The sequence below is a fragment of the Heteronotia binoei genome, chromosome 8, assembly GCF_032191835.1.
Source record: "Heteronotia binoei isolate CCM8104 ecotype False Entrance Well chromosome 8, APGP_CSIRO_Hbin_v1, whole genome shotgun sequence".
NCBI lineage: Eukaryota > Metazoa > Chordata > Lepidosauria > Squamata > Gekkonidae > Heteronotia > Heteronotia binoei.
In genome coordinates, this window is record NC_083230.1 from 132,127,660 (window position 1) to 132,153,565 (window position 25,906).

At 55.8% G+C, this 25,906-nt stretch overlaps 1 protein-coding gene across 1 annotated transcript in view; it reads right to left on the bottom strand.

Moving 5' to 3' along the window:
• Positions 1 to 735: 735 nt before the first annotated feature.
• Positions 736 to 25,906, bottom strand: part of MAPK8IP2 (mitogen-activated protein kinase 8 interacting protein 2) — a 48,883-nt gene continuing 23,712 nt past the window's right edge. The window contains exons 2-11 of the mRNA XM_060244528.1: positions 25,340 to 25,445; positions 20,061 to 20,294; positions 14,290 to 14,410; positions 9,405 to 11,624; positions 7,709 to 7,784; positions 6,994 to 7,166; positions 4,882 to 4,991; positions 3,599 to 3,718; positions 1,372 to 1,442; positions 736 to 852 (exon numbers count right to left, since the gene is read on the bottom strand). Coding sequence (XP_060100511.1) covers positions 750 to 852; positions 1,372 to 1,442; positions 3,599 to 3,718; positions 4,882 to 4,991; positions 6,994 to 7,166; positions 7,709 to 7,784; positions 9,405 to 11,624; positions 14,290 to 14,410; positions 20,061 to 20,294; positions 25,340 to 25,445 — 3,334 coding nt within the window. The 3' untranslated portion in view covers positions 736 to 749. The remainder of the gene's footprint in view (positions 853 to 1,371; positions 1,443 to 3,598; positions 3,719 to 4,881; positions 4,992 to 6,993; positions 7,167 to 7,708; positions 7,785 to 9,404; positions 11,625 to 14,289; positions 14,411 to 20,060; positions 20,295 to 25,339; positions 25,446 to 25,906) is intronic.

Here is a 25,906-nt window from a genome sequence, read left to right on the forward strand (position 1 = left end):
GGCAGCAGGGATCTAGGCAGGGTTCCCAACCTCCCGGTGGGGCCTGGAGTTCTGCTGCTAGGACAGACATCTACAGAGCCCGGTTCCCCTTGAGCGGGAAATGGCCAGAACACTAGAAGCCAGAGGTGCTGTGATCGAGAGGGCACAGGTAGCAGGCCAGGGTGGGGGCTGGAGGGGCTGGCCCCCATGAGTCCTGTTGCTCCAATGGACAATGAACCAACCCTGCCCCTCCCCCCCATGCTGACTCCTTTGGGCGTGGCAAGCACAACTCCACCAGCTCCACGCATGCCAAACAGGCAGTCTCCAAGGGCAGCCCCGGACAAGGAGAGGTGCAGTCCTCCTCACATGTGAGGCCACACTCGGGCACTCACTCGCAGCCCTTCCCAGTGGGACTTGGGCTGCAAGGGGGCAACAGCTGCAAGCACACCTCTGCCCCTGACAGGCAGCCAGCTCTTCCTCCTCACAGGCTGGAGCGTGCCCCTGGAGAGGGCCGGTGATGGGCTCTCAGCTACCTCACCTGCAGGGGATGGGTTCCATCAGCCACTGCAGGGCCTCTCCGCTGTTGGCCCCACCAAGAGACGGCTCAGTTCTGGCCCCTCACTGAACTGTTTCCTGCGTGCCGCATCCTCAGGTGGGCTAACCCCGTCAGTTGTGCACACTCCCCAGCGTGGGCAGGGAGACAAGGGGCGTGCCAGCAGCCTTCAGACTGATCCGGAGGGGCTGCAGTCCCCCCCTCCACGGCCCCTCACTCACCCAACACACTCTGCAACAGGCCGCATGGACTCCTGGGAAACAAAGACGTGGCAGGCGAAGCGACTCAAGATGGGGTGTTTGGTGATGAATCCGAAATAGCTGCAAGGAAAGGGGGAGGGGGGGCTCTGAGCTGGGCAGAGCAAGACTCTCTTTCTGGAGGGGGGGAATGGAGCCCCGGACAAGACAGCTGCAGGGCCCCCTTTGAGACCAATTGCAGCCCTGGGGGGCTAAGACATGCCTGCCAAATGTGACCGGGCCTCCAACAGCCTGTGCCTCCTTGGGGCAGAGGCAGGAGGGGCCACCAGGCAGGCGGAGCAGGCAAACTCCCTCTGGGAGAACGGAGGTGCTGAGCTGGAAGGCCAGTCACCACGAAGCTGACAAGGGAGATGTGGCACATCTGCCAGAGGACTGAGTTCAAACCCCACCTCCGCCAGAGATCTGCTGTGGACTTTGATTAAGGCCAGCGTCCCGCTCACCGCTTACAGGAGCAGCAGCTGCTGCCTGCAATAGGGGGGCAGGTGGGGGGGTGGAGCTGACAAGCGAAAGACTGGAAAGGATTGGGGGAGCCCTTCTGTCCTGGGTGGGGGAGCCCTGGGGCAAGAGGAGGGGGAAGCTCACCAGCTGTTGCGGGGGTGGCATCCACAGAAGGAGATGTTCTTCATCTGGAAGAAATGGCTGCAGCGCTCAAACTGGAAAAATAAATATAATAGCTGATAAATCAATCAATCAATAAAAGAAAGGCGGCAGTCAGAGGACAGCAGAAGAGCCCTGCTGGGTCAGCCCCAGGGTGTCCAGGGCTTCAAGCCTTTCCGTGCTCCACACAGTGGCCAACCACTTCCTCTGGAGGGCCAGCAACTGGGCAGAGAGTCCAAGGCCTTCCCCTCCAGGCTCTGGGATTCAGAGGCCAGTAGCCAGGGAGAGACTTCTCCTCCATGAATCGATCTAATCTCCTTCTAAAGTTGTTTCTGTGGCCCTCACTCCACCCTCTGGAAGCCAGTTCCACACTAGCGTTGCCAAGTCCTCTTCAAGACCTGGCGGGAGACATTCACGCATGCACAACAAAATGTCACCCGGAAGTGACATCATCAAAATGATGGCGCATACGTGGGCCACTCTAGGCGTTTTCAGGAAAACTCTATGGTTCCCTGGATGTTCTTGCCATTTGAGAGGTTAAAATTCTATGGTACCAATTGTACCATAGAATTTTACCTCCCAAATGGCTACAGCATCTGGGGAAACCATAGAGTTTCCCTGGAAACGCCTAGAGTGTCCCACGTGCGCGTTGCCATTTTGATGATGTCATTTCCAGGTGATGTCATCACGCCAATGATGCAGGGGGAGGTTCCCCCCACCGGCCCAATGTGGGCCAGTGGGTTGGGAACCTCCGGGGTGGGGGATCCTCCGCCCAGACTGGGGGCATGGCAGCCTGTTCCACACTGTAATCACTCTTTGTGAAAAGAAGTATTTCCTTTTGTCCTTACTGAACCTACTGTCTGTCAGCTTCACTGGATGCCCTCAAGTTCTAGTATTTTGGGAGAGGGAGAAAATTTCTCTTTTGTCAACTCTCTCTCCATCCAATGCATGATTTTACATATCTCTATTATGCCCCTCCCTCCCCCACTTAGATGTCTCTTTTCTCAGCTGGAAAGTCCCAAATTCTTTAGCCTTTCTTCATAGGGAATGTGTTTTAGCCCCCTCATCGTCCTGGTTGCAGTGGCCTTCTTGAGATATGGGCACCAGAACTGGACACAGCCTTCCAAGTGAGTCCACAGCATAGATCTATCCAGGGGCCTGGGGATATTGTCTGTTTTATGTTTAATCCCTTTTTTAGTAATTCCTGACACAGAACTGAGGGAGCCCAGTGGCACCTTTAAGACCAACACACTTGCTGAAGAATTTGGTGTCATCTGCAACCTCGGCCACTACACTGCTCACTCCCAATTCCAGATAATGGATGGATAAAATAAATAGAATGGAGACTATGCAACCAACAAAGAGAATCACGGCAAATTGAGGCAGAGAAATCCAAAGCACTAGGCTTCCATGAAAACCAGCCTCCGTACAAAGAAGCAAGCAGTGTAAACAAGGGAATACCCAGCAAGACTGCAAACTAAAAAAGATAGCGATAAGAAAAACTCATAATGGCCTCAATAGTTTCTATTAATGTAAATGGACTTAATTCTCCTATAAAAAAGGAGGAAGACCTTCAAATACTTGGCAAAATTGGAGATGGATTTAATTTGTTTATAAGAAAAACCCACATTTTGGCAGAAGACCAGCATCTTTTGAGAAATAAGAATTTGGCAATTTATTTACAGCAACAGATTTAAGTTAAAAAAAGGGGGGGGGTCTGGCAATTTATGTAAAGGATAAATTTGAGCCACAGTTACAGTATTCCTCAGAAGTCGGAAGAATTTTACTAGTGGAAATTGCTGTGGAAAGTAAAAAAAATTCTATTGGCAAACATTTATGCACCAAATGAACATCAGGAAAATTTCTGATGAATAAATATACATATATTGATTTACAGTAGACCATACAATTGGTCCTCTTCTCTGCCTAAATTTGCCATGATTCTCTTTGTTGGTTGCACAGTCTCCAGGTGGCAGCTGGAGATCTTTCGAATGACCAGATGTGTCCAGTCTACAGTTCCCCCTGGAGAAAATGGCTGCTGGGGCGGGGGGGGTGGACTGTATGGCCTTGTGGCCCACTGAAGCCCCTTCCCTCCTCAAAGCCCGGCCTCCCCAGGCTCCGCCCTGCAACCCCCCCTCCCCCGAGGGCCCAAGGGGCTGGCTCCAGCCTCCCTGGGAGAGAGAGCTCCCCTCCTGCCCCCCGGGCCCCTCACCTCCTCCTCACGGCTGTACTCGTTCACACTCAGGATGAGCTTGATGCCCTGCAGGCTGATTTCCAAGTCGCAGGTGGCCGGGGGCCTCAGGTGCACCGTCAGCTTGCGGGTGGTGGCGATCTGCGAAGGAGGGGGAGGGAGGTGGCAAGCAGCCCTCAGAGCCACAGGAAGCCTCCCCTGGCAGGCGCCCATCCCCACCCCCCTCCCCGGGCCATCCTTTCCAACACACAGGTGTTTCTCCCAGGTAACCAGGACTCCAGGGGGAGAACTCAAGGAAATGCATATTGAAAACAGGTAGAGGGACCACGATCAAGCCATTGCATGGATCAGCACAGCCATCAAAGGGATTCTGTTCTGAAAGGGATTTGGACACTGTTGGCTGGCCAGAAATGCCCTACACACGGACACACAGACAGACACACAGACAGACACACACAGACACACACACAGACACATACAAACACACAGACACACACAGAGACACACACAGACACACACACACACACACACAGACACACACACACACACACAGACAGACACACACAGTGACAAAGACACACACACAGTCACACACACAGACACACACACACAGAGACAGACAAACGCACAGACACACACACGCAAACACACACACAGACAGACACACACAGACACAAACAGACACACAGACACACACAGAGACACACACACACAGACACGAGGCAAAGCAGGCCACTTCCTAGGGCGCGATCTTGCAGGGGCTCCAGACGGAGTGCTCCCCATGTGACTTGGTGACACTCTCAGCGCAGGGGTTGGAGGCCAGAAGTCAGTCATTCCCAGGGGGCAGAGAGTCTAGGGCTGGTGCTGGTGAGATGAGGGCTGGCAGGGCCCAGTGTAGTGGGGGGCATCTCCATTGCTGGCAGACCCCCCCCCCCGGCTGAGGCCTCCTGCCCCCAAAAGCCCCAACAGCCATCTGCAGCGGGGGGGCGGGTTGTCTTGGGGCCAGGTGGAGAAAGCAGGGGGCTTGGGCAGGAGAGACGGGCCCTGTGAAGTTTCCGGAAGGAGCTGGGCATCCCTTCAGGTGCCTGGAAGGCCCCATCATCGCCCGCCCCCCCCCCCAAGTGCTTCCAGGATACTTTTGTGGCTGGCAGTGGTGCCCTGCTTCTTTGCCCCAGGGAGTAGTAGATAGAGATCGGGCCACAGACTAAACAGGAGTCCGAGAAGATGGCAGTGGCGGCTGAGCCCCCGCCCCCCGACAAGACCCCCCTGGTAAGACAGACCCCCCCCCCTTCACGAGGCCTCACCTTCTGCATGGCCGCACACAGGATGCTGTTCCCTTGGTGGTAGGGGACCTCCACGGAGCCCAGAAACTGCACGTTGAAACGCTCCACCCAGCACGGATTCCGCTTCAAGCCTGCCAGGACCAAGCCCAGAAGAACCCCCTTCACTTCCTGGTGCTAACGGTGCCTGCCCCATCTCTGCCACGGGGAGGCGGTGCCCGAAGGGGATATGTCGATTAATTCCCATCCATTCATTGCTTCCTGGCCCCTCAGCCTCAGGCCCTGCGGACTGGCAGCCAGGACTGGTCTGGGCGGAAAGGGTCAGCATTTGCTTTGGTGAGCTTGGACTGTCTGCCTCCACCCACCACTGAGCCCCTTCCTCCCCCCCAAAAACCAGCCTTCTGTCTTTGAAGTCTCCAGTTTTCCCCTGCAAGAGCAAGTCTGGTGTAGTGGTGAAGTGCGTGGACTCCTATCTGGGAGAACCGGGTTGGATTCCCCTCTCCTCCACTTGCAGCTGCTGGAATGGCCTTGGGTCAGCCAGAGCTCTCTTATCTGGGAGAACCGGGTTTGATTCCCCACTCCTCCACTTGCAGCTGCTGGAATGGCCTTGGGTCAGCCAGAGCTCTCTTATCTGGGAGAACAGGGTTTGATTCCCCCCTCCTCCACTTGCAGCTGCTGGAATGGCCTTGGGTCAGCCATCGCTCTGGCAGAGGTTGTCCTTGTAAGAGTTCTCTCAGCCCCACCCACCTCACAGGGTTTCTGTTGTGGGGGGAGAAGATAAAGTAGATTGTAAACGGCTCTGAGACTGATTCAGAGAGAAGAGTGTGGTATAAATCTACAGTCTTCTTCTTTTTGCAGCCCTAGTGCAAGAGAGGCCTCTGGGCTGGGAGAAAGCTGCCCATGTGCACATGGCTATTTCTCCAGGGGAGATCTGAAATCGGATTTGCTCTTCTCTTAGAGAACTATGCAGGAGTCATGATGAAGTGTGCTTAGAGAGCGCACGAAAGCTGACGTTCTGAATAAAACTTGGTTGGTCTTAAAGGTGCACCTTGACTCCTGCAACTGCTTCAGCCCAACCCGGCTGCCTGCCTGGATCTATCTTAGAGAACTATAATTGCTATGCATTTAGCAAAGTTTAGGACAAATGGGAGAGATGCGAGAAACCCAGGAAACCCAGTGCCGGAAGCAGCTGCTCTGCCTTGCAAACAACCCACTGAGCCAATCGAAACCAACCAGCCCCTCTGGTCTGCAGAGCTCCCCAGTCCGCTATGGAGGCTCTCCCCACCCCACCCCACCCCCCCCCCCCCGTGGGAATCCTGGCTTTCTTCTCTGCCTCCTCCAAGCTCTCCACTGACTCTGGAGACTTCCCCCTCCACACACCAACAACAGAGAACCGTCAGCAGCAATGTGGCTAGCAAAACCCATGCAACGGGGGCAGCTGCAAGTATGGCGGGGGGAGGCTTCTGCAAAATGCTGGAGCTTGACGAATCATCTTCTTAAATCCCTCAATGTGAGGATTCCCCTGCCTCCCAGTTGCCCACAATGCCTGTGCAGCTGCAGGGGGTGGGAAAGAAAGCAGAGCACACTTGGGGGTGGCTGTGGCAATTGCAGCCACCACCCGGGGGACTCCAGCCCCAAGGCAGAGGGGGGAGAAAGGATTCCGGGGGGAGGTGGGAACCCCTCTCGCCCACGGATTCCGCCCTGTCCTTGTGATAGCAACGGAGAAGAAGGCGTCATCCAGAACCAGTTGAAACAGCCCTCGGGGGGTGATGGATTGAGCCGCCCTACCTGAGCAGGTGGGAGCAAGGCAATGCCCACCCCCTCCCCTCGTGGCAGCAAGGCCGTCTAGAATCCTAGAGTGGGAAGGGACCTCCAGGGTCATCCAGTCCAACCCCCTGCACAATGCAGGGAACTCACAAACCCCTCCCTCTAAATTCACAGGATCTCCATTGCTGTCAGGTGGCCACCTAGCCTCTGTTGAAAAACCTCCCAGGAAAGAGAGCCCACCACCTCCCAAGGAGGAAGCCTGTTCCACGGAGGAACCACTTTAACAGTCATAGAATCCTAGAATCCTAGAGTGGGAAGGGACCTCCAGGGTCATCCAGTCCAACCCCCTGCACAAGGCAGGGAACTCACCTGCCACCTCCTTGGCCTGGCTCACCACTTCGTGGGCATAGAAGGCTGGGAAGATGCCCCGCTCCCCCGTGCGCATGTTGTAGCCCCGATACCAGTAGTCGTCCTCCTCCAGCTCCACGAGGATCGGGTCGTCCACGTCGAGTTCTAGTTCATCTTCGTGGCGAGGGATGAATCTGGGGGGAGGGGGAGCAATTGATAAAAGCTGGGGGGGGCAGGACGGGGACTTCAGTGGCCCCCAGCCAGACAACAGCCCCCTCCCCGGACACCCTCTCGTCTCCAACCGCCCCAAGTTGGCCTTTCTGAATGGACAGTAAAGATCTTTTTGAGAGACGAGTCCTGTTGTTCAAGCCACTAGCCCACTGGATGCTTGTGGGAAAGGCACCCTGCGCATGCTCAGAGGCAATGAGCAGTGTGTCAGTTTGCAAACTAAAACTTGGAGCAGTGGTGCAATAAAACCCACTCCAGGGTTAAAATTCAGCCTCAACGGATGTGCCGTGACAGGCCCTCTCCAGCTCTTCCTGATCCCATTTCTGTGTCATTGCAGAAGGTTTCAGCTGGGTGTGGGAGGAGACGGGGGGCACAAAACTCCCTCTGAGCTGCCCTGACCCCCCCCCCCGAGAAACTCCAGACACGGCATCATGGAAGGGTCCCCCTGCCCTGGTGATTCATCCCCTCCCCCCCCAAAAAGCTCTGGCTTCCCCATCTGCCTCCTCACCTGAAGACAGCTCGGTGGGTCTGTTCCCTCTCCTCCCCATTCACCATGCAAGAAAACAGACCGAAGGATTCCGTACCTGGGGGAGGGGACAGAGAGAGGATGACGGCAGGCAGGCCGGAGAGGCAGGAAGGCAGGGACCTCAGGCGCCAGGAGGAGCCGGGGGGAGCCAGGGGTGGGATAGGGAAGGGGGCTCAGATGGGGCGGCATTGCTGGGGGGTGTTGCTGTTGCATAGAATCCTAGAGTTGGAAGGGACCTCCAGGGTCATCTAGTCCAACCCCCTGCACAATGCAGGAAACTCACAAACACCTTCCCCTAAATTCACAGGATCCTCATTGCTGTCAGATGGCCATCTAGCCTCTGTTGAAAAACCTGCAAGGAAGGAGAGCCCACCACCTCCCCAGGAGGAAGCCTATTCCACTGAGGAACCCCTCTAAATTCACAACCCCCTCCCCCTAAATTCACAGGATCCTCATTGCTGTCAGATGGCCATCGAGCCTCTGTTGGAAAACCTCCAAGGAAGGAGAGCCCACCACCTCCCAAGGAGGAAGCCTGTTCCACTGAGGAACCACTCTAAACTCACAAACCCCTCCCCCTAAATTCACAGGATCCTCATTGCTGTCAGATGGCCATCTAGCCTCTGTTGAGAAACCTCCAAGGAAGGAGAGCCCACCACCTCCCGAGGAGGAAGCCTGTTCCACTGAGGAACCGCTCTAAACTCATAAACCCCTCCCCTAAATTCACAGGATCCTCATTACTGTCAGATGGCCCTCTAGCCTCTGTTGAGAAACCTCCAAGGAAGGAGAGCCCACCACCTCCCCAGGATGAAGCCTGTTCCACTGAGGAATTGCTCTAACGGTCAGGAAGTTCTTCCTGATGTTGAGCCGGAAACTCTTTTGATTTAATTCAACCCGTTGGTTCTGGTCCTACCTTCCGGGGCCACAGAAAACAATTCCACACCATTCTCTATAGGACAGCCCTTCAAGTACTTGAAGATGGTGATCCTATCACCTCTCAGGTACTTTCCTCATAGGACTTGGTCTCCAGACCCCTCACCATCTTCGTCGCCCTCCTCTGGACCCGTTCCAGCTTGTCTATAGCCTTCTTAAAATGTGGTGCCCAAAACTGAACATAATACTCCAGGTGAGGTCTTACCAGAGGGGAGTAAAGCAATACCATCACATCACGTGATCTGGACGCTATACTTCTGTCGATACAGCCCAAAATTGCATTTGCCTTTTTAGCCACCGCATCACACTGTTGACTCATGTTCAGCGTATGGTCCACTAAGATCCTTTTAGCACAGACTACTGCTAAGACAAGTCTCCCCCATCCTATAATGTTCGCAGGCAAGCAGAACAAAGATCCCTCCCTAGATGAGGGAGCCTGCAGCTCTGCCGCAAGGGGGTGGGCAATTAAATTAATTATCCTATAGCATTGTGTGTAGAATAGCCAGGAGAGCCTAAGATTGTCTGGCAGCCAGAAATTCTAGCTCTTTTAATGATAGGCGCCACTAGGTGGCGAGCTAGAGACAATGCAGAGGTGGCTTTGCAACTGCCTGTCTCTGTTTCAGGCTCCTCATATTTCAAATACTTGCCAGAGCTGACCCTGCTTAGCTTTTGAGATCTGATGAGATCGGGCCAGCCTGAGCAGATCCAGAACCCCACCACCACTCCCAGCAAGAGGGACAACACTTACTGGAGGAGCGGGACGTGCTGTTGACGAAAACGTTGAGGAACTTCTTGGAGAAGTGGAGGTCTGCCTCTGGCGAGGAGTCCTCCGAGGAGGAGCAGCTGCGCCCATCAGGGGCCACCAGCCCATCCTCGAAGTCGCTGGCCCCGTCTTCCAGGTCGGCCCCCTCGCAGGCCCGCAGCTCCTCGCTGTCGTCGCTCAGCAGGGAGGTGCAGCGCTTGAGGCTCACCAGCTCCAGCTGCGTGTTCTCATCCACCACCAGGGTGTACTTGATGGAGTCGTAGGCCAAGGACTCATCCAGCGCCACGGCGGGCGGGGGCAGCGGCAACTCCTCGGCCGACGGGGAGCCCTGGCGGCTGCCCAGGTGGGGGACCTCGTCCTCCTCCGGGGAATACGCCAAGCGGAAGCAGCGGTTGGTCTTGGCAGTGGAGACGTCCAAGACGTCGGGGTGTTCTAACCGGATGTCGTCAATCATGTCCTTGTCCTCCAGGATGCCCGAGTCAAGGTCCCCCTCGATCGCCCAGTCCTTCGGCACAGCAGTCAGCTCGGCCTTACGGGGGGCCTCTCTGGAGGGCAAGGCTTTGCAGCAGCTGGAGAGCAGCCGCCCAGGGAAGACGGGGGTGATGGTGTCCTCGGTTGGGTTGCTCATCAAGAGGTAGGGCCCCGTGTCGCTCGGCGGAGGTTCCAGCGCAGCAGCAGGCCTGGCCTCGGCGGTCTTCTCTTCAGCCGCGCTCTGCAGGGAGCACCGAAGGGTCTCCATGTCGACCAGCTCGATACTCTGCTGCGGACAGAGCTGGTCCTCGCTCAGGGCCTCGCTGGGGATCTCTGGCTCCAGGTCAGAGGCGGGCGAGATGGTGTCCGAGAGAGAGTGAGCCGCAGGAAAGCACTCCTCCGCGCACTTGATGGGGTAGGAGCCCTCGGAGATCATCTTGTTCACCAGATTGCTGAGGAGCCAGGGGGAGTCCGAGTCCTCGCTCAGATCAGGCTCCGACTCCGAGTCGGAGTCTGAATCATACTCGCTGTTCCCTTCGTCCTCATCGTCCTCGTCGTCTCCCTCAGGCATGAGCTTGGGGCCCACCGGCAAGTAGAAGGAGCGTCGCAGGCTCTCCAGGCTGTGATCGGGGCTGATCTCCAGTTCCAGAGGACCCGAGAGAGGCACATCCGTCTGGTCAATGGGAGCTGACGGATCATCGTAGAATTCTTCGATTTTGAGCGGTGCCAAGCTCTCCCCCGGCGGCAGCTCCACAGTTGTCTTGTCTTTGTCCGTGGTGCCGAGAATCAGGGCATCCTTGAGGCCGAGCACTCCCGGGGCCTCCAGGTCTGCTTCCAGGTCTGCCTCCGACCCTGGAGAACTGGCTTCCTCGATGGAGTTGGTGAGGTGGGAAGAGCGGCCACTGCTGCTGTCGCTGCTCAGGTCCAGCTCGGTCTCTGAGATGCTGGAGATCATGTTGCTGACCAGGCGGTTCCCGCTGCAGGCAAAAGCGGCCTCGATTTCTCCCTCCACATCCGAGTCAGAGCCGGGTGAGCTGAGGTCCTCGCTATGCCGGCTGCAAGGCAAGAAGGCCTTGGAGTTGCGGCTGGTGAGGTCGGCCTCTATGCCAGGGTCTGAGGAAGGGGAGGTGGTATCTGATGAGGCAGAGGGCGGCCCTCGCACGCTTGAGGCCCGGCTTCCCTGAGCACCCTCACCTTCAGAACCGAGTGGCTCTGTGGTCTCCCTGGTGGGGCTGGCGTGAGCACTCGACACACGGCCCGCTCCAGGCTCGGCATCTCTGCAGCCCTTTGCTGGCTCCTCCTCAGCTGGCAAAGGGCTGTCCTGACCAATCAGGGAATGGGGGGCACCAACTTTCATCTCCTTCTCCCTGCAGCTCGCCACATCTCTCTGGAATCGGGCACAGTAGCTGTCTGTGGCAGGAGACCGGTGGGGGCTGAGGCTTGGGGGGTGGGCCTCTGGGCCTCTGGCTGCATCATGGGGCTCGGTAGGTGCTTGGCGAGGAGGAGCCGAAGGAGGAGGCTGGGTACGGGACAACACAGAGGAGGAGACAATATTCTTGTTGTAGTCTTCTCCAGGGCGAGCTGCGGGTGGGGCGAGCTGCAAGTTGCGGCTGTTCTCTTCTGCATCGTGAAGACCAGGCTTGCAAGGAGGCTGTGCAGGACCTGGGCTTTTGCTGCTCTGAGCGTCCAAGCAGGGCCCATCCTGGAGACACGGGTGTGAGGGAGAGGAACGTTCTGTAGGGGAAAACAGACACACACACCCCTTTTACAACTCGACAGCACGACACTCCCCCCTCCACAGAAGAACGGCTGTCTGCTGAGCGCTGCCTCCCCGCTTCTCCATTCACTGGCAGCCAAGTGGTCTCTCCACTCTCTGAAATTCCCCATGGCAGCCTGCCCCCCACCTCCCACAGCTGGAGGGAGGGAAAAGATCGGCTTGCCAGAAGATTCAGCTCCAGAACCCGGACTAGGGTTGCCAATCCCCAGGTGGGGGCAGGGGATCCCCCGGTTTGGAGGCCCTCCCCCCGCTTCAGGGTCATCAGAACGCGGGGGGAGGGGAGGGAAATGTCTGCTGGGAACTCTATTATTCCCTATGGAGATTTATTCCCATAGAAAATCATGGAGAATTGATCTGTGGGTATCGGGGCTCTGGGGGGGCTGTGTTTTGGGGTAGAGGCACCATATTTTCAGTATAGCATCTAGTGCCTCTCCCCCAAATACCCCCCAAGTTTCAAAAAGATTGGACCAGGGGGTCCAATTCTATGAGCCCCCAAAGAAGGTGCCCCTATCCTTCATTATTTCCTATAGAAGGAAGGAATTGAAAAGGTGTGCCGTCCCTTTAAATGTGATGGCCAGAACTCCCTTTGGAGTTCAATGATGCTTGTCACAGCCTTGATCTTAGCTCCACCCCTAATGTCTCCTGGCTCCACCCCCAGTGCCTCCTGGCTCCACCCCCAAAGTCCCCAGATATTTCTTGAATTGGACTTGGCAACCCTAACCCAGACTCCGTCCTGCCTGCAGGGCTTTTTGGTAGCAGAGTTCTTCTTGCAGGGCCTACATTGGGGGGTGGGGGGTGGCCTAATATGCAAATGAGTTCCTGCTACAAAAAACCCCACCCTGCCCACCTCCAAATGAGACGAAAGAGCATCTTGAGAGGGGGGGCTGGGAACTTCTGCCTCCCCTCCTCCACCCCGGCCTCCTGCCTTGAAGGGCAAGGAGAAGTCTCCATTGGTGCCTGGGAGATTCCAAATAAACCATAAGACATTCCCATGCCCACCGGAGGGACTGAGAGAGAAGGGCCTCCATTCCTACTTCTGTGCCGCCTCTCAAGAGCTCCCACCTGGTCTCTCAGGTGCCCCCCGGACTGGAACCTGGTTCTTCCACTGTGAACTGACACGGCTTCCCAGCTGAAAGGTCCTGGGGGACCAGCTCTCCTGCCAGGAACCCCTCAAGGCCCTTCTCGTGCAGCCATCTTTGTTGGATCACCACACAGGATCACGCTTTAATGTCAGCAGCCTCCCCCCCCCCCCGGCAGGGCTTTTTTCTGTAGCCGGGACACCTTTGCCTATTTGGCCACACCCCCTGATGGAGCCAATCCTCCTGGAGCTTACAAGGCTCTTCTTCCAGGGCTTACTGTAAGCTCTTAGAGGATTGGCTACATCAGGGGAGTGTGGCCTAATAGGCAAAGGAGATCCTGCTAAAAAAGGAAGCTGTGCAGACACAGCCTGCCCCAAGATGTTGGCTGAATTCTGCAGGCAGAGCGAGTCTGCCCAAGTGAGACAGGTTGTGGCTCAATGGTAGAGCATCTGCTGGGCAGGCCAAAGGTCCCAGGTTTGATCCCCGGCATCTCCAGTTGAATCAGCTAGGAGGGGACGGAAAAGCCCTCAGCCTGAGACCCGGAAGACCCTCTGCCAATATGAGGAGACAGTCCTGACTGTGATACACCAAGGAGATGGCAGCTTGAGGTCTTTGTTGGTCATGTGCAGGTCTCTTAGCTTTGGATGGACATGGAGGGGAGAGTGGAGCGGCAGCTGTTGTATCCCTAACCTTTTCTCGCTGCATGTGCAAGAGCTGAAGCACTTTTCTACTGTCAGCGATCTCTGTTTGCTCAGAGTTACTTTCATCTTCAACAGTTAATTGAAATACACAGAAAAAGTTAATTAACACTGACCAGAATCAGTTTGTGGGTCAGCAGAGGCTATTTAATGTAAGTTGTTAATGATTTAATGTTGATTTTATAATTGTAATTGTAATTACTATGTATGGTTTTATTGTATATTATATTCGTATGTTGTGAGCCGCCCTGAGCCTGCCCTGGCGGGGAGGGCGGGATACAAATAAAAAGTATTATTATTATTTCCCACCACTGCCCCTGTGAGCGGCTGGAGGAGGAGGCCACACAAATGATTTCTCTCCTGTGTTTCTTATTACGCGAGTTCCTTTTCATTGTCTTTAATCAATAAACAGATTCCTGATCGGCTCCTGTTTTACTTGGAATCTCAGCAAGACAAACGGTGCAGGGAAAGAGGAGCAGACTGCCAAGGTGGTCTTGGAGTGCGGGGTGGAGGAAGAAGCTGCGTCTGGCCGTAGAGAAGCAGGAGAGGAGAGCCCAGCCTCTCTGGCCAGCCGCGTTTCTCTTCCGGAGGACAGCCGGGTACGATAGGAGACCTTGTGGTCAGGAGACTTCTGAGTGCTGAGGACCCCAGATTCTTTTCTTGCCGTTTGATAACCCCTCCCCCCCAAGATCAGTTCTCTGAGACCACCCTACAAAGTGAGGATTTCACCCCAGACGTCCAGAAACCCAGGCAACAGCTCCCCTCCACCCCACCCTCATCCACTGTGGGACCCTCCGGATTCCTAGGCCAGGACCCCCTCCCTCCCCACAGGGCAAGGCACTCACCAGCATGGGCTGCAGAGGAGGAGAGAGGGGGGGAGGCCAGGCGCAGCGTCTCCTGCCAGGTGGCTCTCTGCTGGGCGGGCGCAGGCGGGTTGCAGCTGCTGCTGTTGTTGTTCAAGGAGTCCTGGGGGCACAGAAAGAGGGAAGGGGCAGATCAGGGGACTGAGGACAGTTTTGGAACCCTGCAGCAGAAAGTGAGGCTCTCCTGTCTCATTGGGAGACCGCTGAAGATGGTGCCGAGGCGGAAGATTCGAGTCCAGGAGCGCCTTAAAAACCAAGAAGCTTTCCAAGTAGTGAGCTTTGGTGTCGTGGTTAAGTGTGTGGACTCTTCCTATCTGGGAGAACCGGGTTTGATTCCCCCCTCCTCCACTTGCAGCTGCAGGAACGGCCTTCGCTCTCACAGGAGTTGTCCTTGCAAGGGCAGCCGCTGTCAGAGCTCTCTCAGCCCCGCCCACCTCACAGGGTGTCTGTTGTGGGGGAGGAAGGGAAAGGAGACTGTGAGCTGCTCTGAGTGATTCAGAGAGAAGGGCGGGGCATAAATCTGCAGTCCTCTTCTTCTTTGTAAAGCCAGAGCTTCTGCTTGCATCTGACTCATGACAACCTCTTCCCCAGAAACCTTTTGCTTCTTTGCAGGCCTTGAACCTGCTTCTCCTGCTATGGACCAGCATGGCCGCCCACCTGGAAGGGATGATGGAGCAAACACCACCAATCGGGACCATTGAGTTTCCCTCCCAAGTTCCTAGAGCGTCCAGGGAAACCAAAGGGTTTCCTCGGAAGCTCCTAGAGAGGCCAGCGCATGATGTCACCGGCACATGACATCATCGTGCCGGTGATGTTGGGAGGAGATCCCCCTGCTGGCCCACTGTGAGCTGGCGGGTTGGGGACCTCCGGGCGGGAGAACCCCTGCCCTGCCTGGGAGTTTGCCAGTCCTATCATAACTGCCTTTGGAGTTCAATTGTGCTTGTCACACCCTTGCTCCTGGCTCCAAAGTCCCCAGATATGTTTTGATTTGGACTTGGCCACCCTAGGGAGAACTGGAGACAGGGGGTGACCTCAGGCTGGTGTAGGGAGGCTGGAATCCTACCAGGCAAGAACCCCTTCCATTCAATGTGTTGCCACAGTACCACAGAACAGGGTATTGCTATGGCTGGAGGAGGAGGCCACACAAAGACAGGTAGGAGGTGTCTGTCAGCCACTGCCAGGTCTCTGAGCAAGACCCCTCTCTCTGCTGGACCTCCTGGGAGGAGAGCCAAAGACACAGAAGAGCTGCTGCCCAGACACCTCCAAGAACATAAGAGAAGACATGTTGGCTCAGGCCAATGGCCCATCCACTCCAACACTCTGTGTCACATATGAATATTGGCCATGGCCATGTTGGATCAGGCCAATGGCCCCTCCAGTCCAACACTCTGTGTCACAGAAGAACATAAGAGAAGCCATGTTGGATCAGGCCAATGGCCCATCCAGTCCAACACTCTGTGTCACACAGTAGCCAAAAAACCCAGGTGCCATCAGGAGGTCCATCAGTGGGCCAGGACACTAGAGGCCCACCCACTGTTGTGCCCCCTCCCCAAGCACCAAGAAGACAGAGCATCACTGCCCCAGAAACATAAGAACATTAGAGAATCCATGTTGGGTCAGGCCAACGGCCCATCCAGTCCAACACTCTGTGTCACTTAAGAACATAAGAGAAGCCATGTTGGATCAGGCCTACGGCCCCTCCAGTCCAGCACTCTGTGTCACAGAAGAACATAAGAGAAGCCATGTTGGATCAGGCCAATGGCCCCTCCAGTCCAGCACTCTGTGTCACAGAAGAACATAAAAGAAGCCATGTTGGATCAGGCCTACGGCCCATCCAGTCCAGCACTCTGTGTCACAGAAGAACATAAGAGAAGCCATATTGGATCAGGCCTACGGCCCCTCCAGTCCAGCACTCTGTGTCACACAGTAGCCAAAAAACCCAGGTGCCATCAGGAGGTCCATCAGTGGGGCCAGGACACTAGAGGCCCACCCACTGTTATGCCCCCTCCACAAGCACCAAGAAGACAGAGCATCACTGCCCCAGAAACATAAGAACATTAGAGAAGCCATGTTGGATCAAGCCAACGGCCCATCCAGTCCAGCACTCTGTGTCACAGAAGAACATTAGAGAAGCCATGTTGGATCAGGCCAACGGCCCATCCAGTCCAACACTCTGTGTCACTTAAGAACATAAGAGAAGCCATGTTGGATCAGGCCTACGGCCCCTCCAGTCCAGCACTCTGTGTCACAGAAGAACATAAGAGAAGCCATGTTAGATCAGGCCTACGGCCCCTCCAGTCCAGCACTCTGTGTCACAGAAGAACATAAGAGAAGCCATGTTGGATCAGGCCAATGGCCCATCCAGTCCAACACTCTGTGTCACATAAGAACATAAGAGAAGCCATGTTGGATCAGGCCAATGGCCCCTCCAGTCCAACACTCTGTGTCACACAGGGGCCAGAAAATCCAGGGGCCATCAGGAGGTCCATCAGTGGGGCCAGGACACTAGAAGCCCTCCCACTGTCCCCTCCACCACAAGTACCAAGAATGCAGAGCATCACTGCCCCAGACATAAGAACATAAGAGAAGCCATGTTGGACCAGGCCAAAGGCCACTCCAGTCCAACACTCTGTGTCACACAGTGGCCAAAAAATTCAGTTGCCATCAGGAGGTCCATCAGTGGGGCCAGGACACTAGAAGCCCTCCCACTGTGCCTCCCTCAAGCACTAAGAATACAGAGCATCCCTGCCCCAGACAGAGAGTTCCAACATCCCCGGATGTGCTCCGCCTGCCTGAGCAACTCCTGCTGCCCCAGGGGATGGAAATTGCTCCACTTGCCCCCCCACCTCCACCCCACTTACTTTTCCTCCTCTTGGCCCCAAAGGCCCCCAGCTCCCCCCCCCCCCCACTTGGCTCCCACCTAGATCTCCGCCATGCAGCCCCCCAGAACTCCGTTTTGACAGCTGCCCCATCTCAGTCCCCAGTTTGGACCCTCTGGTGGTGGGCGGGGGAGAGCAGGGCCTGGTTTGGCTTGGAGGGGATCCAGATGAAGCCCTGCCTGCCCCCCTGATCCCCTCCTGGGGGGAGAGTTAATGCTGCTGCAGGGGATTACGTGGGAAGAAGTCTCCCTCCCTCCCTCCCTCCCTCCCGCAGGGGATTAGAGCCCAGCAGAAGCAGCACACAGGAGAGCACGAGAGGGGAGGGAGGAAGGGAGGGAGGGGGGATCTGTGGGCAGCAGCATCTGGGGCAAGGCAGGCGTGGGGGGGAGAGGCAGCACCAAGGGAAACAGCCCCCCAATGGCCTGCCCTGGAGGATGGGCTGTGTGGAACTCATCAACACAAAATGGGAGCTTGTGTGGAACGGTGGGAGAGGGAGGGACAGTCAGTGCTTGGGGAATTCTGCTCTCCCTCTCCTCCCCCTCCTTATCTTCCTCCTCCTCCTTGACTTCCAGAAAGCTTTTGATAAAGTTCCTCATCAAAGGCTCCTTAGAAAGCTCGAGAGTCATGGAGTAAAAGGACAGGTCCTCTTGTGGATCAAAAACTGGCTGAGTAATAGGAAGCAGAGAGTCAGTATAAATGGGCAGTCTTCACAGTGGAGGACGGTAAGCAGTGGGGTGCCGCAAGGCTCGGTACTGGGTCCCATGCTCTTTAACTTGTTCATAAATGATTTGGAGTTGGGAGTGAGCAGTGAAGTGGCCAAGTTTGCGGATGACACTAAATTGTTCAGGGTGGTGAGAACCAGAGAGGATTGTGAGGAACTCCAAAGGGATCTGTTCAGGCTGGGTGAGTGGGCGTCAACACAGCAGATGAGGTTCAATGCGGCCAAGTGCAAAGTAATGCACATTGGGGCCAAGAATCCCAGCTACAAATACAAGTTGATGGGGTGTGAACTGGCAGAGACTGACCAAGAGAGAGATCTTGGGGTCGTGGTAGATAATTCACTGAAAATGTCAAGACAGTGTGCGTTTGCAATAAAAAAGGCCAACGCCATGCTGGGTATTATTAGGAAGGGAATTGAAAACAAATCAGCCAGTATCATAATGCCCCTGTATAAATCAATGGTGCGGTCTCATTTGGAGTACTGTGCACAATTCTGGTCACTGCACCTCAAAAAGGATATTATAGCATTGGAAAAAGTGCAGAAAAGGGCAACTAGAATGATTAAAGGTTTGGAACACTTTCCCTATGAAGGTTAAAACGCTTGGGGCTCTTTAGCTTGGAGAAACGTCGACTGTGGGGTGACATGATAGAGGTTTACAAGTTAATGCATGAGATGGAGAAGGTAGAGAAAGAAGTCCTTTTCTCCCTTTCTCACAATACAAGAACTCGTGGGCATTCAATGAAATTGCTGAGCAGTTGGGTTAGAACGGATAAAAGGAGGTACTTCTTCACCCAAAGGGTGATTAACATGTGGAATTCATTGCCACAGGAGGTGGTGGCGGCTATAAGCATAGACAGCTTTAAGAGGAGATTGGATAAAAATATGGAGCAACGGCCATCAGTGTCTCTTAGCCACAGTATATATATATTGGCCCCTGTGTGACACGAAATGTTGGACTGGATGGGCCATTGGCCTGATCCAACATTGCTTCTCTTCTGTTCTTATGCACTACTCCAAACTGGCTCCTTGAGAAGTGGCAGGATGCATTTGGGCAGCTGACTCTGCTCTCTGGGCACCACAGGGGTGGAGGAGATTTCAATTAAGACGGGGGGGGGGCCTTCATTCCAGCGTTCTGATGCTGAGAAGTGCTCCGGAGCATTTCCGGCCAAGTGGAATCGGAGCCAGGCAAGCACTTTGGGGTGCCCGCCCTCTTCCTGCCTCCGTGCACTCAGCCCACACTCTCCGGAGCAGAGTTGCCAACCTCCGGGCAAGGCCTGGAGATCTCCCAGTATCACTCCTGCTCTCCAGATGGCAGAGATCAGCCCCCCCCCCCCAGAGAAAAGGGCTGCTTCCAAGGGAGTACTCGAGGGGGCTGGTCAATTTCTTCCCCAGGCTCCACACCCCATTCTCCAGGAATTTCCCAACCCAGAGTTGGTATCCATACTCTGCAGGGTACCTGCATCCTCCAGCTAGGGTTGCCAATCCCCAGGTGAGGGCATGAGATTCCCCATCATCAGAAAGTGGGGGTGGCGAGGAGGGAAATGTCTGCTGGGCACACCATTATTCCCTATGGAGACTGATTCCCATAGGGCATAATGGAGAATTGATCTGCAGGTATCTGGGGGGGGGCTGTTTTTTTGAGGTAGAGGCACCAAAATTGCAGCATAGCATCCAGTGCCTCTCCCCAAAAGACCCTCCAAGTTTCAAAAAGATGAGACCAGGGGGTCCAATTCTATGAGCCCCCAAAGAAGGTGCCCCTATCCTTCATTCTTTCCAATGGAGGGAAAGCATTTGAAAGGTGTGTGGTCCCTTTAAATGTGACGGCCCTTTGGAGTTCAGTCATGCTTGTCCCAACCTTGCTCCTGGCTCCACCCCCAAAGCCCCAGATATTTCTAGAATTGGACTTGGCAACGCTACCTCCCGCAGTGGGTCAAGCATTTGGCATGGACAAGGGAAGCTCGGACTCTAGTCGTCAGCTGGCCACAAAGCTCACTGGGCAGCCTTGGGTCAACTGACAGCTGCTTCCTAGCCAGAGAGGGGAGCAGGGCAGGAAATCCTCTTGAACCCCCCCCCAACCTGAAGGACTCCCAGAGCGTCCAGAAGGCCCACCTATTCCCAAGACAGGCTGGTTGGCCAGGCTGTGCTCCCCTCACCTGGGTGCCTGTGGCCGTCAGGTGGAGAGTCGTGGGCCGGTGCTTCTGGGTCTCCCCCGGGGTGGGCGAAGGTATGGGAGAGACCGATGGGGAGGGAGGGCCCTCCTCCAGCCCAGTCTCTTCCTCTTCCTCCTCTTCTTCCTCATTGTCATCGATCATCTCAAACTCCTGGAAGTCATCCTGGAAGGAGCAGATGGTTTGAGGCTGTTCGCATCGCTCCAGCACCAGGCAGTCCTGGAAGGGGAGACAAGAAGTGGGCGGGGGAAGGGGAGATCACCCCTTGCTCCAGCAGGTAGGAGGCCAGCCCCCCCCCCCCCCAGTAGCCCCTTCTTGAATCAGATACACGTGATTTTACCCACCCCTGCCCACAGGCTCACGCACCAACGGGAGAGAGAAGTTGGGCTGCTTCCTGAGTTTCTAGAACTGCTGTAAGAACCACTCCCAGTGCTACAAAAGTTTTGCATCTGGCCTCCTAGCCAAGACCCCTTCTCCTTCCTCTCCACTACCAGCCTCTGGAGGAGCTGCACATGAAGACAGCTACCAGGCATTTTGGCTGTTTTTAAGGATGCATTTTGGTCACTTCTGTGTCCCGGCCAGTTTGGTTTAGTGGTTAAGTGCACAGATTCTTATAGGGGAGAACTGGGTTTGATTCCCCCCTCCTCCACTTGCAGCTGCTGGAATGGCCTTGGGTCAGCCAGAGCTCTCTTATCTGGGAGAACCGGGTTTGATTCCCCCCTCCTCCACTTGCAGCTGCTAGAATGGCCTTGGGTCAGCCAGAGCTCTCTTATCTGGGAGAACCGGGTTCGATTCCCCACTCTTCCACTTGCAGCTGCTGGAATGGCCTTGGGTCAGCCAGAGCTCTCTTATCTGGGAGAACTGTGTTTGATTCCCCACTCCTCCACTTGCAGCTGCTGGAATGGCCTTGGGTTAGCCAGAGCTCTCTTATTTGGGAGAACCGGGTTTGATTCCCCACTCCTCCACTTGCAGCTGCTGGAATGGCCTCGGGTCAGCCAGAGCTCTCTTATCTGGGAAAACCGGGTTTGATTCCCCACTTCTCCACTTGCAGCTGCTGGAATGGCCTTGGGTCAGCCAGAGCTCTCTTATCTGGGAGAACCGGGTTTGGTTCCCCACTCCTCCCCTTGCAGCTGCTGGAATGGCCTTGGGTCAGCCACAACTCTCTTATCTGGGAGAACTGGGTTTGATTCCCCACTCCTTCACTTGCAGTTGCTGGGATGGCCTTGGGTCAGCCACAACTCTTATCTGGGAAAACCGGGTTTGATTCCCCACTCCTCCACTTGCAGCTGCTGGAATGGCCTTGGGTCAGTCAGAGCTGTCTTATCTGGGAGAACCGGGTTTGATTCCCCCCTCCTCCACTTGCAGCTGCTGGAATGGCCTTGTGTCAGCCATGGCTCTCTTATCTGGGAGAACCAGGTTTGATTCCCCACTCTTCCACTTGCAGCTGCTGGAATGGCCTTGAGTCAGCCATAGCTCTCACAGGAGTTTTCCTTGATAGGGCAGCTTCTGGGAGAGATCTCTCAGCCCCACCCACCTAACAGGGTGTCTGTTGTGGGGGGAGAAGATATAGGAGATTGTAGGCCGCTCTGAGTCTGATTCAGAGAGAAGGGTGGGGTATCAATCTCCAGTTTTCTTCTTCTTCAGAGCCAGTTTGGTGTAATGGTTAAGTGTGTGGACTCTTATCTGGGAGGTTTGATTTCCCACTCCTCCACTTGTACCTGCTGGAATGGCCTTGGGTCAGCCATAGCTCTGGCAGAGGTTGTCCTTGAAAGGGCAGCTGTTGTGAGAGCCCTCTCAGCCCCACCCACCTCACAGGGTGACTGTTGTGGGGGAGGAAGGGAAAGGAGATTGTAGGCCGCTCTGAGACTCTGTCCTTAAAAGGGCAGCTGTTGTGAGAGCCCTCTCAGCCCCACCCACCTCACAGGGTGACTGTTGTGGGGGAGGAAGGGAAAGGAGTTTGTAGGCCGCTCTGAGACTCTGTCCTTAAAAGGGCAGCTTCTGTGAGAGCCCTCTCAGCCCCACCCACCTCACAGGGTGACAGTTGTGGGGGAGGAAGGGAGATTGTGGCCACTCTGAGACTCTGTTCTTGAAAGGGCAGCCTCTGGGAGAGCCCTCTCAGCCCCACCCACCTCACAGGCTGTCTGTTGTGGGGGAGGAAGGGAAAGGAGATTGTGAGCCGCTCTGAGACTCTTCAGAGTGGAGGGCGGGATATAAATCCAATATCTACTTCTTCCCCCAGAATATCAAGCCCTGCGCATCAAGAACCCTGCTTCCAGAAAGGCCTGGTGTCCCGTTGGCTGAACGCTCCCCCCACGCTTCCCGCTCAACCAAGCTCTGAGCCGGAAAGTGCTGATGATGCTCTGAGCCTGGGAGGCGGAGTGATGGGGGGAGGGGCTGCTCCTCCTGACTCAGCAAGGAACGGCAGCTGACTCAGCAGGAGTCCTCAGGGTGACCGGCCCCTGCTGAGTCAGCTGGGCAGCACAGGCAAGGGTCACTTTGGTCCCTAGCCGTAGGGAGGGGGAAGTTCCTCTGATGCGGCTCCTTGTAGGTCCCCAGGGGAGGACCCAAATCTCCAGCTTGGAGGCTCCGAGTGCTTTTCTCCTCCTGGCCCCTGAACTGCCCAGACCTGGACAACCCCAGCCAGCCCAGCTGCTCAGATCTCAGTAGCTAAGCGGGGTATATAGAGAGCCCTTCCTGCTTCAGAGAAGAAAAAGACAAGGTGGAATTTCCTCATTCTAGACTGTATGCCAGGAAACACTGTACCTGGTGTGCTTCTGCATGTCAAATATAAGAACATGAGAAGAGCCCTGCTGGATCAGACCAGGGAGGGTCCATCTAGTCCAGCCTCCTGCCTCACACAGTGGCCAGCCAGTTCCTCCGGAGGGCCAACATCAGGGCAGAGAGGGTGAGGCCTTCCCCTGATGAGAATATCAGAAGAGCCCTGCTAGATTGGACCAGTGAGGGTCCATCTAGTCCAGACTCCTGTCTCACACAGTGAACAGCCAGTTCCTCTGGAGGGCCAACAACAGGGTAGAGAGGCCGAGGCCTTCATAAGAACGTCAGAAGAGCCCTGCTGGGTCAGACCAGTGAGGGTCCATCTAGTCAGGCCTTCTGTCGCACACAGTGGCCAGCCAGTTCCTCTGGAGGGCCAGTAACAGGGCAGAGAGGCCAAGGTCTTCCCCTGAGAAGAACATCAGAAGAGCCCTGCTGGATCAGACCAGGGAGGGTCCATCTAGTCCAGCCTCCTGCCTCACACAGTGGCCAGCCAGTTCCTCTGGAGGGCCAGTAACAGGGCAGAGAGGCCAAGGTCTTCCCCTGAGAAGAACATCAGAAGAGCCCTGCTGGATCAGACCAGGGAGGGTCCATCTAGTCCAGCCTCCTGCCTCACACAGTGGCCAGCCAATTCCTCTGGAGGGCCAGCAACAGGGCAGAGAGGCCAAGGTCTTCCCCTGAGAAGAACATCAGAAGAGCCCTGCTGGATCAGACCAGGGAGGGTCCATCTAGTCCAGCTTCCTGCCTCACACAGTGGCCAGCCAGTTCCTCTGGAGGGCCAGCAACAGAGCAGAGAGGCCAAGGTCTTCCCCTGAGAAGAACATCAGAAGAGCTCTGCTGGATCAGACCAGGGAGGGTCCATCTAGTCCAGCCTCCTGCCTCACACAGTGGCCAACCAGTTCCTCTGGAGGGCCAGCAACAGTGCAGAGAGGCCGAGGCCTTCATAAGAACCTCAGAAGAGCCCTGCTGGGTCAGACCAGGGAGGGTCCATCTAGTCCAGCCTCCTGCCTCACACAGTGGCCAGCCAGTTCCTCTGGAGGGCCAACAACAGGGCAGAGAGACTGAGACCTTCCCCTGAGAAGAACCTCAGAAGAGCCCTGCTGGGTCAGACCAGGGAGGGTCCATCCAGTCCAGCCTCCTGTCTCACACAGGGGCCAGCCAGTTCCTCTGGAGGGCCAACAACAGGGCAGAGAGACTGAGACCTTCCCCTGAGAAGAACCTCAGAAGAGCCCTGCTGAGTCAGACCAGGGAGGGTCCCTCTAGTCCAGCCTCCTGCCTCACACAGTGGGCATCCAGTTCCTCTGGAGCTCCAACAACAGGGCAGAGAGGCTGAGGCCTTCCCCTGAGAAGAACCTCAGAAGAGCTCTGCTGGGTCAGACCAGTGAGGGTCCATCCAGTCCAGCCTCCTGTCTCACACAGGGGCCAGCCAGTTCCTCTGGAGGGCCAACAACAGGGCAGAGAGGCCGAGGCCTTCCTCTGAGAAGAACCTCAGAAGAGCCCTGCTGGGTCAGACCAGGGAGGGTCCATCCAGTCCAGCCTCCTGTCTCACACAGTGGCCAGCTAGTTCCTCTGGAGGACCAACAAGAGGGCAGAGAGGCCAAAGTCTTCCCCTGAGAATAACCTCAGAAAAGCCCTGCTGGGTCAGACCAGGGAGGGTCCATCCAGTCCAGCCTCCTGTCTCACACAGGGGCCAGCCAGTTCCTCTGGAGGGCCAACAACAGGGCATAGAGGCTGAGGCATTCCCCTGAGAAGAACCTCAGAAAAGCCCTGCTGGGTCAGACCAGTGAGGGTCCCTCTAGTTCAGCCTCCTGTCTCATACCTGAGCCACCCAGTTCCTCTGCAGGGGCAACAACAGGGCAGAGAGGCTGAGGCCTTCATAAGAACCTCAGAAGAGCCCTGCTGGGTCAGACCAGGGAGGGTCCATCTAGTCCAGCCTCCCGTCTCACACAGGGGCCAGCCGGTTCCTCTGGAGGGCCTACAAACAGACTTGAGAAGCCGAGACTTTGCCCTGATGGTGCCTCATGGCTGCCTTTGAATGTGGAGAAGCAAGGCTGGGGACAGAGACAGAAGCCCAGCATGGGGCTGGAGAGAAGAAACCCTGACACAAAACACTTGCATTGCCTTCTGTAAGTTGCATATTTTTGAAGCCAGAGTGGACTCGAGTCTGCAAGAGCTGGCAGCCAGTCAAGCATTTGAACCTTTCCATCTGGGAAGTGGCGCTTCTAAGATCCTTCTGGCCAAAGAAACACCCAGATCCATTCCGAAGGACACACCTTCCAGGCTGGCTTTTATGCTGCTGCCCCTCAAACCCCCCTGTCCTGAGCCCGAGGTGCCAGCAGGGGCACAGCAATAAAACTAAACAGTCCCCGAAAGAGAGTGACGTAGCCTCCCTGGAGAGGTCGTGAGGGCCAGAGGGGGTCCCCGCGGCTGGCATCTTTGGTGATGTGGGCCCCGGCCATGGGTCTGGGGCAGCTTCCCCAACGGCCTCTCACCTTCTCGTAATGGTCGGAGTCGTAGTTGAGGCCGATGCCACAGTCATCAGTGATTTCGGACAAATCTTCATCGTCAAACTCCTCTAGACTGATGTCTTGCGGGGCCCTGAAGAAACAGAGAGGGGGGAATGAGAAGGGCAGAGGGGGGTGCTTCAGTCAAGCCCCTCTCCCGAATCTATTTGCAGCTGGAGGAGAAGTACTGCCTTCCCTTGAGCAGGGTCATAGAATCAGAGAATTGGAAGGGACCTCCAGGGTCATCTAGTCCAGAGGTGGCCAACGGTAGCTCTCCAGATGTGTTTTGCCTACAACTTCCATCAGCCCCAGCCAGCATGGCCAATGACTGGGGCTGATGGGAGTTGTAGGCAAAAAAAAAACATATGGAGAGCTACCGTTGGCCACCCCTGATCTAGTCCAACTCCCTGCACAATGCAGGAAACTCACATATGCCTCCCCCTAAATTCACAGGATCCTCATTGCTGTCAGATGGCCATCTAGCCTCTGTTGAAAAACCTCCAAGGAAGGAGAGCCCACCATCTCTCAAGAACGCCTGTTTCACTGAGGAACCGC